Source organism: Panthera pardus, unplaced genomic scaffold, assembly GCF_024362965.1.
Source record: "Panthera pardus isolate Hobbes unplaced genomic scaffold, ASM2436296v1 HiC_scaffold_8, whole genome shotgun sequence".
NCBI classification, from domain to species: Eukaryota; Metazoa; Chordata; class Mammalia; order Carnivora; family Felidae; genus Panthera; species Panthera pardus.
The window spans coordinates 29,963,616-29,981,765 of NW_026527013.1; the positions used below are offsets into that span (position 1 = coordinate 29,963,616).

At 38.2% G+C, this 18,150-nt stretch overlaps 1 protein-coding gene across 5 annotated transcripts; it reads left to right on the plus strand.

Moving 5' to 3' along the window:
• The first annotated feature begins 305 nt into the window (after window positions 1-305).
• Window positions 306-15,594, plus strand: CUNH3orf14 (chromosome unknown C3orf14 homolog). Of its 5 annotated transcripts, none has more exons than XM_019469864.2 (5): window positions 306-416; window positions 1,058-1,169; window positions 3,168-3,291; window positions 13,197-13,271; window positions 15,176-15,594. In XM_019469864.2, the coding sequence occupies exons 2-5, from the start codon at window positions 1,090-1,092 to the stop codon at window positions 15,296-15,298; spliced, it is 402 nt and encodes a 133-aa protein (XP_019325409.1). In that variant the 5' UTR covers window positions 306-416; window positions 1,058-1,089; the 3' UTR covers window positions 15,299-15,594. The 5 variants fall into 5 exon arrangements, with proteins under 5 accessions (XP_019325409.1, XP_019325411.1, XP_019325410.1 ...); XM_019469866.2 differs by having other exon boundaries at window positions 323-400; XM_019469865.2 differs by having other exon boundaries at window positions 356-481.
• The last annotated feature ends 2,556 nt before the right edge of the window (window positions 15,595-18,150 follow it).

Here is an 18,150-nt window from a genome sequence, read left to right on the forward strand (position 1 = left end):
CGAACAGGGGCTCCACTCCCCCGCTCAGCAACGCAACACCAGGGTGAAGCTCTTTGAATTAAAGTGCTTTTACTCACTGTAAAGACCATTCAATCCCTTTGGAGTACCTTGAAGGGGGCTTCCCCATTTCCATACTCCGTGACTTTCTAGCTTCCCTCTCTGAAGCCTTTTGAACGGATACAGGTCTCATTTTAAAAGGCCTTGAAATTGAGCTACCGCCAAACGCTTTCGCAAGGCTCGCAGCTACCGCTTTGGGAAAACTCCCGCGCCAGAGGTCCGCCTTTTATAGCAACGTGATTACGCCACCTCGTTGCGCGTGCGCAATCATGGCGGCGTGACCACGCCCAGGCCTGTGCTGGGACCCAGCGTCCGCACTGTAGCGGACGCCTTTACGGAAAAGGTCTAAGCGCGGCTAAGTGAGTGGAGTCCCACGGCGTTACGGGCCGCGGGTGGGGGCCCTGAGTGTCCGAGAACGGCGCAGGTGTCCGCAGGGCCGGCGGGTGGGGGGAGAATGTTGTTAACGGGGAAGGGCTGGGGTGATGAGGAAAGGTCGTTGAGTCCTGAGCAGGAGTTGGAGTGGTCGGAGGATTGAGGACTCTCAGACCATGGGGATCTTCGGTTCGAAAGGCAGTATTTATCTTGGGGTTTGCCTGGAGTGCTGATGGCGGGCTTACGGAAGAGAAGTTACCATGGACTAACTTTCCGGGATTTCCTTGACGCTGCAATGGAAAGTAGGAGGAATGCGGCGAGGAGTGGCCTGCCGTGATCTTAGAGGAACGTATCTGTAACTAGATCCTTGCGGGCGGGTCTGGAGAGGTTGCTGTCCGCGGTGCTGAGCAAAACACATTGGTTCCTTTAGAAGGAAACCCGATGAGGGCAGGGCAGTGTTTCCTTGGCTGGGCTCAGGGCCCTACACCTCCATGCATGTACACTGAAGGAAGAGCTCAGTCAGCGCTGGACACTCCGAGATTAGCGCCAGTATTTAATTCATAAAATTTAGGAAAGCCAGTGCGTCGCCTGAGGAAAGAATTTCATTCCTGTTTTTTTTCTCCCTTAGGACAGTCACCTTTGGCTTTTGCACCCAACCAGATGATTTGCCTTCAGGCTCCCAGCCTTCAACGTACTGCACTTGATCTTTTATCAGTATTGATCCAGGCTCTTCAGTCAAGGTGAGCTTGCTCATGTGCCATTAAAATGGGCTTTCCCAAACTCCCCAAACAGGACTCCTGAGCACGCAGAATACAGTGAAGGGAACAATTGTGCTTTTCCACCGCAGTTACACATGAAAAATACTTTCTTATTTGGAAAAGAGATGGTAGAACTGGGCAGTCTTCCAATAAAATAAAGACCATGAGTTTCCAGTTGGTTCTCATACTTGTTTGCCTTTCTATGTGTGTATGCACATGCATGAGAGATGGTGCTCCTGTGTTGAATTTTACAGAGTGGATTTTTTTTCTTTCTGTTGATTCAATAAAATGTTTACTAGTCTTAGTACCAGCTGCTTGTTTGTTTTCAATTCAGATTAAGGTTAAAGTGTGAGGAAATAAGAGGAAGAAATGTGAGATGTTTAGTTTACCTGATTCATGGTGTTTGGGGATGCACCTGGCATATGAAAAGCTGCGCATCGTAAATAAAAATGGTTTTAAATGCATTCTCTCATTTTATGCATTACATCTCAATTTTTATTTTTCAATTCTGAGAGAATCAATGGGTTGAGGTAATAAAACAATCAACTCTTGAAAAGCTGAGGATATGTAGTAGAAGTAACTGTACATGTTTTTATTATTTAGCAGAAAGCTTATAAGGCAGCTTTGACTAAAGATGACTTCGTTGCTTGCTCAAGAAATTCGCCTTTCTAAAAGACATGAAGAAATGTAAGGTTTTTTTTTTTAAAGGCTTATCTAAATGAATACATTGTGCTGGCTTTCTTAGTGAAATATTGTGTGAACAGACTTAAAAATCTGAAAATGTGTCATTTAAATTTTCTAACACTTGAGAGATTTGGTATTAGGGAACGTCACTGTCTCTTAAGAATAATAAAGATTAAAAGGCTTATTTATGTTCTTTTTACTTTGCTTTGCTATTACCTAGATAAATTTACCCTTCTCACCTTTCTAGGTTCCTCACTGGTATTTAATGGACTTCTCTAAACCTCTTACCCATAGCAGGCTTGGTTTAATGGTCTAATGTTGCTGTCTTCAAACTTGTAATAGTTTTTTTTTTTTTAAAGGAGCCCCATATTTTCATTTTGCATTAGGCCTTACAAATTATATAACCAGTCCAGTACTTATATTGATATCAACCATCTCCACCTCTTTCTGTGGGCTCTCATGTTTTCTTTAATTAATTTCTTTTCTTCAGTTCATTACCAGGCCCCTTCCTTGGCTTTCTAAGGTATTTTCCTTATAAAAAATGTCCAAATTACTCAATTTTATTTCTACCCTCATGTATTTTTTATCATCTGACATTTTTTTAATTAATCATTTAAGAGGGCCAAAAAACTTGTAAAATGACGATTTGACCAATGAGACACTTTTAAAATATATAAAACAAAGCAGTTTGATAATTTACTTACAACTTTTTACATCTTTCTTCAATTACTGTTTCACCTTGTTGTGAGTATGCATACATACACACAGCCTCTCACTCATATATGGAACCATCATCTTTCTCTTGGAAAAAGAGGAAAAAAATATTTTTATTGCTTCTTCAAACATATGGAAGTTTAGCGCAATTCTAAATGTGTAACATGAGATTCAGGGGTATTGAAGTGTTAAGCAGAAGGTTTCGTATAGCAAGTTATATCAATGTATGTGTGTGGGGAGGTATATATAAGTATGTGTACAAAGGGATATGTATTACAGTTTGCATTTTCACCAAAAAATTAAAACATGTTTTAACACTCTAAAATAATTGCAAAGACCATAGAGGCTAAAAAAACAGAAGCATGTACTTACAGTAGATACGTTAATGAAAATAATTTTACCCATATTTAAGACTTACTGAACTACCGTAGTTTTCTACTGTCTTAATAATTGACATAGTAGTTGGCTTTCAAAATACGTTGAACTTGAATTGAGGTGTAATTAAGAAATGTACGTCCATATTGAACAAGCTAAAATGTTCCCTTAAAAAAAAAAACTTTATATAATCTTCCTTTTTTCTAGAGTATCACAAAGATTAATGTTACTTCAACAAATGGAGAATAAATTTCTAGATGAAAACAAGGAAAAGGCATCTCAGATACAAGCAGCTCAAACTGCTCTTAAAAGGAACCTTAGTCTTTTAAAGGTAAGTTTCATTGATTTTAGATATTTTCCCTCACCTATGCAAAAAGGTTTTAAGTGAATTTCATAATTTTGATGTATATAATTTGTTTTGAATAAAATTAACGAAGTACCACCTAGCTTTTAAACCCATGTTAGGTAAGTTGCATATGGATTCTCATTTTTTTAATGAAAAAAAAATGGAAGTTTGCTTAAGCTAAGTGTTTTTAATCAACCAAAAAAATCAGTGACCACAGAAGGAATTTAAAGGTCACCTTTGTGCAAGACGTAATAAATTTAAGATACAGCTCTCTATCTTCTTTTATTTATCGGGAGATTCTAAAACCCCATGAAGTACCTATAATGTTTTTAGATCCAACTCAAAACTATCCTCATAAAAACGAGAACAATTTGATTTTGCCCTATTGGGGCCACAGTCAACACACAGAATTCATATCTAACAGATAACAGATTTCCCAGATCTCTCTTGATAGTGATGGAGGAGGTGGTCAAAGTATGTGATTGCGCAGGGCCTCACCATTTGGCCAATGTGCCCATTTGGAGTAAAATCATATGTGTAACATTTTTGGCTGCTTGCTATACTTTGCTTCCAGAATTGTATGGCTTCATCCATAATTAAAACCCTAAAGTTTGCTTCCATTCAAGCTTCCAAGAGATCCTATGACTAAAACATTTGGTAGTAAGGCTATATTATTTAAGTTATAAAGCAGTGTTTTCAGTTTTTTATTGTTAAATATTTTCATCGATAGGCATGATATAGTTATCTTCTGTAGTCACTAGAGGATAAAGGAAGAGGGAAATTCAGTTATCTTCTCAGCTTCTGGCAGTTTGATCCACAGTAATTTAAGTCACAGCCATAGTGCTACCAAAGCATTCTATGTTGCCATATGTCTTACTTGCCCAATGGTGTTTGCAATATTTATTTTTAAATGGAAATATATAGGATAATCTGGAATTTGCTGTGAAAATTCAGAAAAACTAAATTAGAAGGCTTGAAGGCTTGACTGCTACCTACCTGCAACAAGTACAGGTGTTATTCAGATTTTTCAAGTTTGTCTTCCTTTTAGTGAGCAAGTATTTGGTGAATGCCCGGAGTCCTTACTACTAAGCTAGTTCTCAGCAGAAGGTGGAGTCAACAAAAGAATTCAGAGTTCTTTACATCCAGTAGCTCATAGGCTTAGCTGATAACCTAAGGTTGAGGTTGTCATACACAAAATAGGAGACCTTAGGAGATCAAACATTCAGTTACATGGAATCCTCAGCAGTGCGGGACTAAGTATAAAAACTCATCAAAAGCTAAAATATTCTAACAAGTCTGACAGTGGAAGCTAAGCTGGAACGGTGTTTGAATAGGCACAAGGTAAGGACATTCTTCTGCATTCTTACAGAAGAACCAAGCCCAGAAGAATGAATAGCCCAATTAATGTTCACGGGACCCTGAGCTAACTACCTCGTAAAGCCACAAGAAGCAAGGTTGGATAGATTTTGTGAGACCCAACTGAAGAGTCTGAGACTTGATATATAGGGACAATACAGTACTAGACATGTTTGAGCAAAAGAAAACTAGAGACTTACATAAGAAACATATGGGTATTTAAGAAAAGATTCATCTCCTATTCCGATGTAATGTGATTTGAAGAATGGAGAGCTTAAAGAAGAATAGCTAAGAAATCATTGTCCTATCTAGAAGGAAGATAATGAACCTAGTTTCATAGTCTTTTGGTATGGTTTTTCTCCCCCCGATAATAAAATATATTCTCACTGTAAAAAACTTGAAAGTGTAAAGAAGATGAGCTAGCATAGTTGTTGTTATTGTTTTTTTAATCTTTATTTTGAGAGAGAGAGCATGAGCAGGGGAGGGCAGAAAAAGGGGGGGGGGGAGAGGGAGAGGGAGAGGGAGAGGGAGAGGGAGAGGGAGAGGGAGAGAGAGAGAGAGAGAGAGAGAATCCCAAGCAGTCTCTGCACTGTCAGCACAGAGCCCAATGAGGGGCTCGATCCCATGAACTATGAGATCATGACCTTAGCCAAAGTCGAGAGTCAAATGCTTAACTGAATGAGCCACTCAGAGCCCCTGAAATAGCTTTTTTTCCAGATCATCCCACCCAGCTAGAAATTAGTATTTTTTTGTATTTTTCCTGTCAGTCTTTTCATAAACAGATACAGTGTCTGTTTGCTGTTAGACATGCAGTCTCTTCACTTTTTTTTAAAACATACTTTGAATATTTGTATATGCAATTTTTTTATCCTGCTTTCCCTCTTATTATTTTGTTTGAAACTCTGTAAAGAGATTATTGTGCAAGTGACATAAATAAGACTTGATCACAGAATATTCAGTTGGGAACAACTTTTTTTTTTTTTTTTTTTAATTTTTTTTTTTTTTTAACGTTTATTTTATTTTTGAGACAGAGAGAGACACAGCATGAACGGGGGAGGGTCAGAGAGAGAGGGAGACACAGAATCTGAAACAGGCTCCAGGCTCTGAGCTGTCAGCACAGAGCCCGACGCGGGGCTTGAACTCACAGACCGCGAGATCATGACCTGAGCCGAAGTCAGACACTTAACCGACTGAGCCACCCAGGCACCCCGGGAACAACTTTTAAAAGCATATAGATTCAGTTCTCATTGAAGGTTTTTTTTTTTTTTTTTAGCATAAAAACTTTTCTTCAAGATTAAAGTAAAAATGGACCTGCTTTGGCCTAAAGCCCCACCCATTTAGCCCTTCCTTGTCTGCTCTATTGTCACTGTAAAGAATGGTGAAAACCACTGACCACTGCTATTGCCCTAATTTAGAGCTGAGGAAACCATAAGGTAACTAACTACTCCTAATACCCCTGGTCAAGAACAGTTTCAGTTACATCACGATATGTACTTAAGACCAGAATACACTTTAAAAATGGTTCCACTAAAACTTGGAAGCATTCTTGTAAAGACACTAATAACAATATAAGGATGAGCTCTATCAGCATCCATTATTTGACCTTACTGTTTCTTATATTGCTCAGAGCATCCAAATAACGGGGAGTAAGCCTTGATTTTTGGAAAGGAAGATATAACACTAGTATTTTTAAACGATATGGCTGTATATGTAGACAAGCCAAAGTTGTTTTAAAACTAGTATTAGTTGAGTAAAATTAATGGATAGAAAGTAAACATAAAAATATCAGTAACAATCCTATAGATATACTTGGAAAATAGGGAGATCACATTCACATTAGCAATGAGATTATAAAATACTTGGGAATGCTCTTAACAAGGGACGTACATGACTGTTACAATTACTACATTTCAATGGGAGATTCAAGAGAAAATTTAAATGGAGACATATGCCTTAATCCTGACGGGAAAACTATTATTTTTTTAACTATTATTTTTATAACACCAGTTGTCACAAAGTTATGTTTTTTAATATTTATTATTGAGAGAGGGAGAGAGAGGGAGCATGAGTGGGGGAGGGGCAGAGACAGTGAGGGGACAGAGGATCTGAAGCGGGCTCCTCACTGACAGCAGTGAGCCCAATGTAGGGCTCGAATTCATCAACTGTGACATCACAACCTGAGCTAAAGTCAGAGGGTTAACCGACTGAGCAACCCAGGCATCCCACAATGTTATTTTTAGTTTCAATAGAACCCCACAAAAATTTCACATCAAGCCCAACAAAATTTCTCTAAATGCATTTGGAAAAATAAATTAGCAAGAGTATCAAAGAATGTCTTTAAAATGGGATGTTAATGAAAAGACTAATCCCAAACTGTTCAAGCATATTAGTAAAAGAATGAACATGAATTTAAGTAGAGAAGAAAACTCACACTGAGAGTTTAGTCAGTAAGTATCATAGATGATAATGGATTGTTAGCTTGTTAGTTTCCAGAAATGAAATAAAATGAAATGTATCTGCCTTTTAAGAACAAAATTGATTTGGAAGAGAGAATTCTGTTTCCATAAATACTTCCAGGATGTAAAAGGTCATCTCTTTCCACCTCCTTCCTTACCCCCACCACCAGTGACAAAATTGTTTAACCCAAAAAGTCAGTTTTGTGGTAGCCAACATCATCTTGTGAAGAAAATGAACAAACATTCCAGGGTGAGAAGGAACAGGAGTGTGCTACAGCAGACTAGAGATATGGCAGGTGCTTCCCGGAAGGTGCGTCCCGGAAGCCTTCTTGGGGTGGCTGCCGGTTAGAGCCTTGAACCAGCTGCCCCCCAGGATGGCCAATAACTTACAGGACCCCATCTCTCCTCTTCCCTACTCACATTTCTCACTTTCTCCAAATTCAGTGAGGAGCGAGTTTAATGAATGCTTAAGTGCTGCTTGTACCAGTGACCCTGTATCTCATGCCTAAGTATCTTCTTTTTGCAATCCCAGAAATTGCACCTTGAGCACATTAAACGATTAAACCCAGCCCAGCCAGAGCTGGCATCACTGCATAGATTATAGGGAGATATCCATTGCTGGGTTGAGAGGGAGGGACAGGTCTAGTGAGGGGAAAAGAAAGAAATCGCAGTACATGACTTTTTGTGCTCACAGTTTACCTTTCCTAATCATGAGTCAACTCATTTATAGAGGCTGCTGAATACTGCCATAGAGTAACATTTACACCACCATCCATACTGGAAACTTGTTTTTTAATTGTTATGAAAAATTGCGAACCTATGTAGAAGAGGAAATCGAAGAATGAACTTCCATGTGCTTATCACCCAGATTCAGTAATTATCAAAACACAGCCAATCTTGTTTCATCTACACTCCTCACCTTCACCCCCAGCCCGCCCCTCAAATTATTTTGAAGCTAATCTTCAGGCATGCCATTGTGTCATCTTTAAACACTTTGGTGTACATCTATTTCAGTGTTTATCAAAGATAAGGGCTATTTTAAAGTATAATCGCAATACCACGATCAACTTAAGAAATTAACAATTCCTCAAATATTCAGTTGAGATGCCCATCTCCCATATTAACTTTTTAAATACTTTTAAGTTTACGTATTTATTTTGAGAAAGAGAGAGCACGAACAGGGAAGGAGGGAGAGGGAGAGAGAATCCCAAGCAAGCTCCTTGCTGTCTGTGCAGAGCCTGATGAGGAGCTCGAAACTCCCAGACCCTGAGATCATAACCTGAGCAGAAACCAGAAGTCAGATGCTTAACAGACTGAGCCACCCAGATTTCCCTCCCTTATTAACTTATCAACATGGTTTTACATTTGTTTGAATCAGGATCCAAATAAAATCCAGTATGTAATTGACAGATAGGTTTCCCTAATCTCTAGAAGTTCCCTCTGCCCCACCCCTTTCTTTTCTAACCCCCTTTGAATTTCTTTGTTGAAGGAATTGGCTCATTTCTCCTATAGAGCTTCTCACAATCTGGATATTACTAATTACATTGCTGAAGTATCATTTAGTATGTTCCTCTATTCCCCATAATTGACATAGATTGATAGGATGAAGTTGTGCTGTGCAACAGAAATATAACGCAAGTATTATAAAATTTCCTAGTAACCATTTTTAATAAGGTTAAAACAAACATTAAATGAAACATTAAAATTTTCATATTTCAAATATATTGCTCCTGAAAGTTAGTACATACCTTGTTCTTTTTTCTTACTGAGCCTTCAAAATTCAGTGTGTATTTTACATTTCCAGCGCTTCTCGACTCAGACTTGTCACATTTCAAATTCTCAGCAACCACATGTTAATGCTCTGCATTTCTAGAGACCTGATCACATTCAGGTTCAGTGTTTTGGGGGAAGAACACTTTTGTAATGACTGGTTGTCTCTCCTTCTGGAATGTTAGCAGTCACTGGTGATCGTGGCCTACATATGCCTATCAGGGCTTGCAAAAAGTGATATTTGCATTCTTCTATTCCTTTTTATTCGATTACTGATCATTTACAAGAAGATGAACCTGCCCTCAGCAGATAGTTGGTTATACTGAAGTACATTTCCTATAGGAACAAGCATGATGAGTGCTTGATTCTTTTCTCTGTACTTAGTTTTCAAAAATAACAGGTTGATTCTCTAGTATCCTCCAAAAGTGACAAATTGGTGTTTTTAAATACAGCTGCAGTGTTCAATCTGTATTCCCACTGATGCTCCAACTGTCCCAATTTTACCAAGTGGAAACCTCCAAGGTAGCTCGTGAATGCCTCTGACCTGATCTTAACAGTCCTTGGTAGTTTACTTTCTTTCTGGTACGATGATATCTATCAGGTTAATCATACGCATTTGGAATTGGCCTTTGCTCCAAGGAGCCCTGGATCCTTTTGATAGGAATGTATATTTAGAGCCCTTGATCGGGTGTTTCTTACAACTTTTTTTAAAGATAAAATTGAAAAAAAAAAAAAAGATAAAAGTCAGCAAGAGCTCGTATCAATAATTCCATTTCGATCACATGATTCTAAGACTTTTAACTTAAAATCATCAACCTTTAACTCTTTTTTCCCCCTCAAACCAAAAATCTCAGTTCGCAAGTAATTTCCCAGTACCAACCTCATAGTCGTTTACTTTATCCCGTGATATAGACAGCACTACCAGCAACAGTATGATTACAGACTATGGCTCTCAGTCAGAAACTTTTTACAATTCTTTTTGTCCTTGGGGTACATCTCACTATGGATGCTCAGTCAAAATACCGTGTTCTAAGACCACCTGATTTACTTTTTCTTGATGTGACTATGCCACCAAATAGACAACAGGTTTGTTTCCTTTTGTTTTCAACTTTTAGGGATTGCTTTTTCATTTGTTCTGTAACTATATCAATTTCTCAATGATATGTATCAAGTGACAGATCTGTAAAAAACAAGATAAAAAGGTCTAGTCAGGTAAGTCTACCCTCTTTTCACCTGCTTTTTTTCTTCTTCCCCCCAACCCCCTTGGGTACTTTTTTTTTTTTTTTTAAGCTTTTCATTTATACTCAGGAAACTTTTGACACCTTAATCATTTATTTATGTAATGAATATTTAAGTGTTTAGTACATACCCTGCACTTTATAAGATTCTCAGATGCTTAAAGGTAGTAGCAAACATAGTCCTTATCATCTCGCAGTGTATAGTCAAAGATAAGGTTCTTCATTGAAAATAATATAACTTGCTACAGAAGGTAGAGATTTTTCAGTCAGGCTAAGGAATTCATAGTTTGTCCTCTGTGTAGTGGGTATGTTTTTTGTTTTTTTTTTTAAACTAGGTAAAGACATATTTAAAGTAGTAATTTTAGCAAAACTAATCAATTTCATATGAGGTTGAAATGAGACATAGTCTAAGCCTGGGTCCAAGTCCTATTTGTTGAACAAGTAAGTAATAATAAGGCCACAGCACAGGATGGCATGGACAGACTAGAGGAGACATCCTGAAGGATCAGTCTATGGACCTTTGCATTTTTAAATGTCAGGGAATAAGAAGAGTTGAAGATAGAAGATGCAGCATCGGTGTCTGGGGGAGGAGAACTCCCACTATTGTATATTCAGTACAATCAGGAGGAATAAGTGTCGTTTTATTAGGTTGAGGAATAAGGGCTAGGAAGAAAAGTTATCTGTCCCTCTACATTAACAGCTGAAGCTAGATAAGAGGCAGTCTTGGAGAGAGCAAAAGTAAAAAGATGAGGACAGATGTCACAAATCTTAAGAAAGCCCACACTTCAGATTAAGAAGAGAAAAAAGGAGCCAGCTAAGGAGAAAGAGAAGTAGGAGGCAGAGAGGTAAGCAAAACAGCTAAGAAAGTAAAATCTCACTTGAGAAAGAAGTTCTCTGGAAGGGTGATAATCCCTTGTCGAAATGCTTCGGAGCTGACAGTCAAGTTACTCACAACAGGCCTGTCTTACCAGGCCACAGATCCCTGCTCATGTCTACTCTTTCATTGCAAATCTGCTCTTCTAGGAGAGAGATTCAATATCCTTACTTTCTGATCTTTAAGGCAAAGGTTTATAATCTTGTCTATAGGTGCAAGTGGCACCTAGATCTACCACTAACAGTAAATTTATAACTCTTCTAATAATGGTGTAAATGGAGTTATGATTCTTTTGTTTGATTTCTACAGTTCCAGGACCTTGTACAATCTCAGTGCAATCACAGAAGAGTTAATCTTCACTATTCAGTGTAGCATCAGCATCAAAAGCTCTTTAGCATGTGTCTCAGCTACAAACTTCTGGTGGGGAATAGACAGGGCTATTAGATGGGCTTTTGATCCCTAAATTGCTGGTTTTCCCCTTCAAATCACCTTCTTCTAGACAGCAGGTGCATTAATGGTTGTGCAACTTTGGGGAGTCCCTTTAGGGAATTTCCTGTTTTTCCCTTTTACATTTCACACCCATTCCTTGCTCCCGCCGCTACCATCTGCTCGCTCTTTTCTCCTGTTCAGCATTGGATTCTTCACACCCCACTCCCACGCCCTTTTCCATCGCTCTCCGTCTGTCCAACAGCCCTGTACTTGGATTGCTCCAATGCTTGTACAGGGATCAGAGAACTTTCTCTTTTCGATCAACTCACTAAGCTCAAAGGAGAGACAAAATTTACACAGCCTTGAGCCAAGGCCTCTGTGAACTTGACAAACATAAGCAAGCACAAGACAACATAGGTGCCAATGTGGGGAGCATGAAACAGAGCTCAGCATTTCACTAACGACTTGGAATGTTCTACATTTCTGGGCATACACTTCATCCACATATCAAGGTAACATCTTTACCAGAGTATGAATTAAGTGTAATTAATTACCCTTGTGTTTCTACAACCATAAGAGCAAATGCATACACCCACGAATTAAACTACAAATTAAAGCCCAGTGCTTAAAAGCCATCAGATGAATGATGCACAACGTAGCAGTAAAGCTGGCCATCGAGACTGCCCTAGAAATCTAGTACTAAAAATCTAGAGTGTAGTGAAAAGGCTTTTGCTGCAAAGTACGGAGCTACCTCATGGTCTTTCTTTTCAATATGTGGAGAATTTGCATGAATATAAAATAAAAAGAACACCGAACAAATGAAATGTGTGACATTAATATACCACTTCCATGATCTGGCCCAGAACACTTCACTTTTAAGGTTAGTGCAGTGTCAAAATATCTGTTTTTAGGGGCGCCTGGGTGGCTCAGTCGGTTGAGCGTCCGACTTCAGCTCAGGTCACGATCTCGCGGTCCGTGAGTTCGAGCCCCGCGTGGGGCTCTGGGCTGATGGCTCAGAGCCTGGAGCCTGCTTCTGATTCTGTGTCTCCCTCTCTCTCTGCCCTTCCCCCATTCATGCTCTGTCTCGGTCTCAAAAATAAATAAATGTTAATTTTTTTTTTTTTAAACACAAAATATCTGTTTTTAGTGTCGGAATATTTGACCGTTTTATCCACCTGGCAGTTTTGAATGGTATTAGGGCTAAGGTAGTATCCTGAGCAGTTTTATAAGAAAGTCCATTTTTCAAGAATTATTGCCATTTACTATTTTATTATTTTTTTTAATTTTTTTTAACATTTATTTATTTTTGAGACAGAGAGAGACACAGCATAAACGGGGGAGGGGCAGTGAGAGAGGGAGACACAGAATCGGAAGCAGGCTCCAGGCTCTGAGCCATCAGCCCAGAGCCCGACGCGGGGCTCGAACTCGCGGACCGCAAGATCGTGACCTGAGCTGAAGTCGGACGCTTAACCCACTGAGCCACCCAGGCGCCCCGCCATTTACTATTTTAAATGAAATGGAAGACCTTGAAAGTGCTCTCGACACTACCCCTACTTTTTATTTTGAGATAAGAAATGCTCTGTTCCCGATCTGAAACTGGTTGTCTAGCCAGTGATCAGTCTCCTACCTCAATGACCTTCCTTCAGTTCAGACTGTATATCCAGAGAAGAGTTGAGAGATTTGGGATATAGATGTTACTATTACAGGTGCCATTTGTATGTGTTATGTAAATACATTTTGTTTCTATAACATTGATACCTATCACAGGATATAGAAGCAGCAGAAAAGTCTCTACAGACCCGGAGTCACCCAATTCCATCACCAGAGGTGGTTTCTCTTGAGGTGAGAATCTTAAAGATCAAAAGTATAAGAAGAGACCCCCATGCTGTTATGAGTACGTTGTAAATTAACTGTGGTTCTATGTATGTATTTCCTAGACTTATTTATTCAGTAAAATAAACAAGATATGTCTGATTGATCCTTACATGTCCACAGTGCTGTGCTTTGTATGTAGGTGACTGATAAGTATCTTGATGTTAAGAAAAAAAAAAAAAGCATCACATGAAAATTTTCTTAAAATCCTATATCTTTTCATCTAGAAACAACTACCCTGTTAAACCATGAGAGACACTATGCACTAAATCTTAAGATGACAGCATGCCTAACCAAAGTGCTTTTCCTGTTGGCTAATGTTAGTAGTTTAGTCCCTTCACCAATTTTCAACCAATGCTATTTCAATGCATATTATCATGCAGTATAGTGTGGCTTTTGTCTGTTTTATTTTGCTCAGTTCAAGAACAGATTGGCAAGATTGTTGGCAAAAATAAATCCTACTTGGTATATGAATATATCTGTGATGAAAGGAAATTTACTCCATATAGTTTAATTTTATATTCCTAATGACCTTTTTCAAATACAGTTTGCTTGCTGCCTAACCAGAGATGTGAATAGACTCAAAATTAAAGGATGAGAATTTGCCCTTCAATTTTCTGTGTCATCTAGAGTAATAAGAAGAGGCAGTGATCAAGGATAGAAAGAACTCTGGTACAAAGTTGTGCCTTGGGCATGTCTTTTTCTTTGTTGAATTCTCCAATACCTTGCTCTGGCCTATACGGGGCCCACACAATAGGGGTTAATCCAGCCATGAATGGTGGAGAAACTCCCAACCACAGGCGATGGTTGGTATTTTTCTGAGCTAGTCTTGCACAGCAGGATGACCTCTATTTTAAGTGTTTCAGGCTACTTCTCAGACCACATGCATAGATAGATAGATATGTAGAACCGCTCACCATTTTCAACTTTCAGAACTCCTGTACCTTGTTAATGTGCAGAGTAGATCATTATGTGTTCTTAATGCTATGGAATTCTTTGGTTGAATTTCCCAAAATGAGATTCATAGTGATAATCTCCTATAAAATGCCCTGCAAGGATAGAGATTTTTGGTAGTTTACTTTTATTTGGCTTTGTTAGAGCAGTCATGCAAAAAAACATCAAAGCTTCTAGAAACTATATGGTGATCTTTGCATGAGCCTCTGTAGCTTACAGACTTGCTATAGGCAGGCCATTAATACAGTATCTCAATTTCTAAGCCATTTAAATGAAAAGTGATTACATTATATTTTTTCTCAATATAAAAAAAATTGGGAAGAAATTACAATTTACCATAACGAGTGCTTTTCTAAAAGGTATAATGGATGCATATTTTAAATGTTTCTCCCCATACAATTAAGGAGTCCATTCACCTGAATCCTGTACTAGTTATATTTCAGTTCCTGAGCTCATCGCAGGTCCAATCTTTTTAGGCCAACTATAAATCAGTTGTTCATGTTTGATCATTTCATTGTAATAACTTCAGTACACGTAATCATTTGGTAGGAGATTTGGAACAGTAACCGAAAACATTTAATGATTGTAGCCATAAATGATTCCACTGGTAATAATCACAAGGTTGGCCACAAGAGGGCGTGTAAAATCACAATAAAATCCTAAAACCTGTAATTCTGCCAGGCTCTGGTTTTACTGAGAAATTTGAAAATTAACACTAGTAAGTAGCCAGATTTCTTTCTAAAATTAACATAAAATATTCTGTAGAGGAAGTGCATTCTACGTCTATGTGTGCATGTGTGTGTGTGTACACGCATACACACACTTCAGTGAATAAACATTTAGACTATTATGAAGAGCCAAGTTCAATTGCTTGATATGCTTTTTTACTTTTGGATGTTGTTTTTTTTTTTTTTTTCCAGACTCTTTACTGGGCATCAGTAGAAGAATATATTCCCAAGTGGGAACAGTTTCTTTTAGGAAGAGCACCATATCCGATCGGTGTTGAAAATGAAAATGAAGCAGAAAAATACCACTCAAAATGAGGCGCAGTGATAACTTCTTCACATGCTCTTTCAAAACAACCTGTTTAGTACAGCTGAATATTAAAGAATATGCAGATCGTTTCAGGAACTTTAGGAATCGAGTACGTTCCCAGTGCCCCATTACCTTCTCAATGACGGTCAGGATCTGACAATCTGCTGACGAGTCTCAGGTTGTCACTTTGAGACCTACTAGTAGTTCCAGGTCAAGAATTTGCCTTCTGCCAAATCCATGGAAGTGTTAGTGTTAAAAGCTTATACTGAAAGGTGGACTGTTTATTAAACAAGTCGCTAAACAAGTGTGTGTGTCTCGTTTTAAGAAAAAAAAAATCATTTACAGCCATTCTCATCTAAACAGTAAATACGGGTTGTTCTGATGTTACATTTTCTAGAATCATTTTGGTTATTTTATTATGGGGATCATGTTCAGCACAGGATCAAAGTGGGTGTTGGTCCATTATTACAGTTTCTTCTAACAAGTAGAAAAAATAGAGACACTTAAGCTGCTTCAATATAATATTTATTAGAGAATGGATTTATAGGATTTTGTCCTTCATAGATAATCAAACCTCTGAAAGTTCTGGGGGAAAGAACTAAACCATCAAGCATTTGGTAAGTAGCCAGTTTCAGGAAGGCTCAGATGTGGTTCTGAAAAAGGTCCCCTGTTAGAGCTGAGAATGGTTACTGGATTTTGACTTGGTTATTTAAGGACTGCCAACCCTGTGAATGTCGATAACTCCTCTCATCTTCTCATCTTTAAACTTGCCCTTCCCTCTCCCTTCTATTTTCATTATTTCTGAAACTGTCAGAAAGCTTTGAGGTTCCTCAGTCTTCCACTGCTTGAACACTCAAAAAAATTTGTTTTTCTAATTATAGAGGCAGCTCCTGCTAGCAAGGGGAGTCTATACGTTCATTGCCATTCAAGCATTTAAATTTCAAACTGGTTTGTGTTTTTAAAAGAAAATAGGATAAGCTAAAAAAAAAAAAAAAAAAACAACAACAACAACAACACTATATTGAAACGTCCATTGTGCTGATAAGTTCCTTTAAACTACCATCTTGGAAATATCCTGTTGAGTGGGTGGTTGGTGTGGGTAACAATAACGTTGTTTTCATAATACGCGCTGGCAGATTAACATACTTCTCTACAGTGTTAACAGTTGTAATTAAGGAATAAACAGCACAGAGTGTCAGTCCGATGACAATTTCATCTATAGTGTCACAATACAAAATGTCACAAAATATTAGAACTGTTATATAACTATAAAAAGTATCCGCTTAAAAGCTGAAAGCCTTTTTAAAAAAGGAAGACAGAGAAAGGAAGAAAAAAGAAAACTGGCATAGAGACCAGAACAATTTATACCTTCTCAAGAATGTTCTGACATGAAAATAAATTGATAATTTTTTTTTTTTCCTGTTACATCACAGTTTGGTTTCTAGCCATCCAGTTGATTTAGCAGGAGAATGCACGGCTTTTTAGCAGCTTTGAATTGGTAAACAGATTTAGATGTAGTAGAAAGGAACATGAGGAAGTTTTTTTTTTTTTTTTTTTTTTTTTAACATCCAATCTTTCCCAGCATATGCACATAAGAAGGTGAATGAAGCGATGTGAAACTTATTTCTCTTTAGTCAAGTGAAAAAAAAGGCTAAACATTTGTTGAGATAGTAAAATATTGTGTCAAGCAAGTAGGCACATTCCAAAATTAAACAGTGGTTGATACGTTAACATCCTCAAATATTTGAGTGCACACTTCCTTTGAGTTCTGTAAATTAAATCACCACTAGGTTCGATTAAAATACAAAATGAATAGCAATTTAACCATGTCAGAAAAGGTTGTTTTTTTCCTCCCCTAAGTTGACTGACTTGCTAAATAGTTTATAAAAAGAGCATATATTTAATATACCCTGGGTTACTACTTAGGGAAGCGGGATGGATGTCATTTCTAGGCTTTAGCTGTATCCTTTCCCCTGTTACTAGAGAATACCTCAAAAACTCCCAGAGATGACTTTATTCCTGGCCCCCACAGAACTCCCTCCCCTTCTCTCCTTGTAGACTGTAACAGATTGCACCACATGGTGTATGTTTAAAAAAAATATATCCATAGGGACCTAGATACCCCATTAAAGGGCTTTATATTCCTCATGGCAAATTAGCTTTACATAGGAATTTCCAAGTACCGTTTTCTGTAAGGAGGGAAGAAATACCGTAACTAACGTGTATTTTGTATTTGCTATCACTAGGAATCAGACAAGCAAACAGGTCATCTACTCATACTCCCCCTGCCCCCTACCACTGCTATGATTCAGCGTCCTTCCCGTTCACTCCATCATACCTACTATTCATGAAAAACATGAATTCGGTATTTGGGGGTTTGGATTTTGGTTTTTGTCTGTTTACAATAATGGGATTTTCAAAATAAAGGTCATTTCAACATTTTCTTCGCACAGCCTGGCTTGGATTGTTGCAAACACAGAGGTGCATAAATACTCAAACTCATTTTATGCTGGAAGACTTTTAGTAGATGAATTTATTAAACTATAAAATACTAAGGTCAGAAAGAGCTGCAGTTTTTCTCCACGCTTGGTAAAATAAACTTGACTAAGGAAAAGCCCAACACTCTACAAACCAGACATCTGGTCTTTCCCGGGAAGGGGGGGCAGGGGGCAGCAGGAGCAGTGCCAATGAAAGGGAGGTCAAATGGACAGTTTTTCCTGTGCGTTACGTCCAAGGTGCTTTCACACGTCGGCTGAAGATTTGAAGGACTATAATAATCTAACTTTTTTCACAATTTGGTCTTCTCTGTTCCAATCCCTTTTCCATCAAAAAAAAAAAAAATACAATGGATATGTGGACA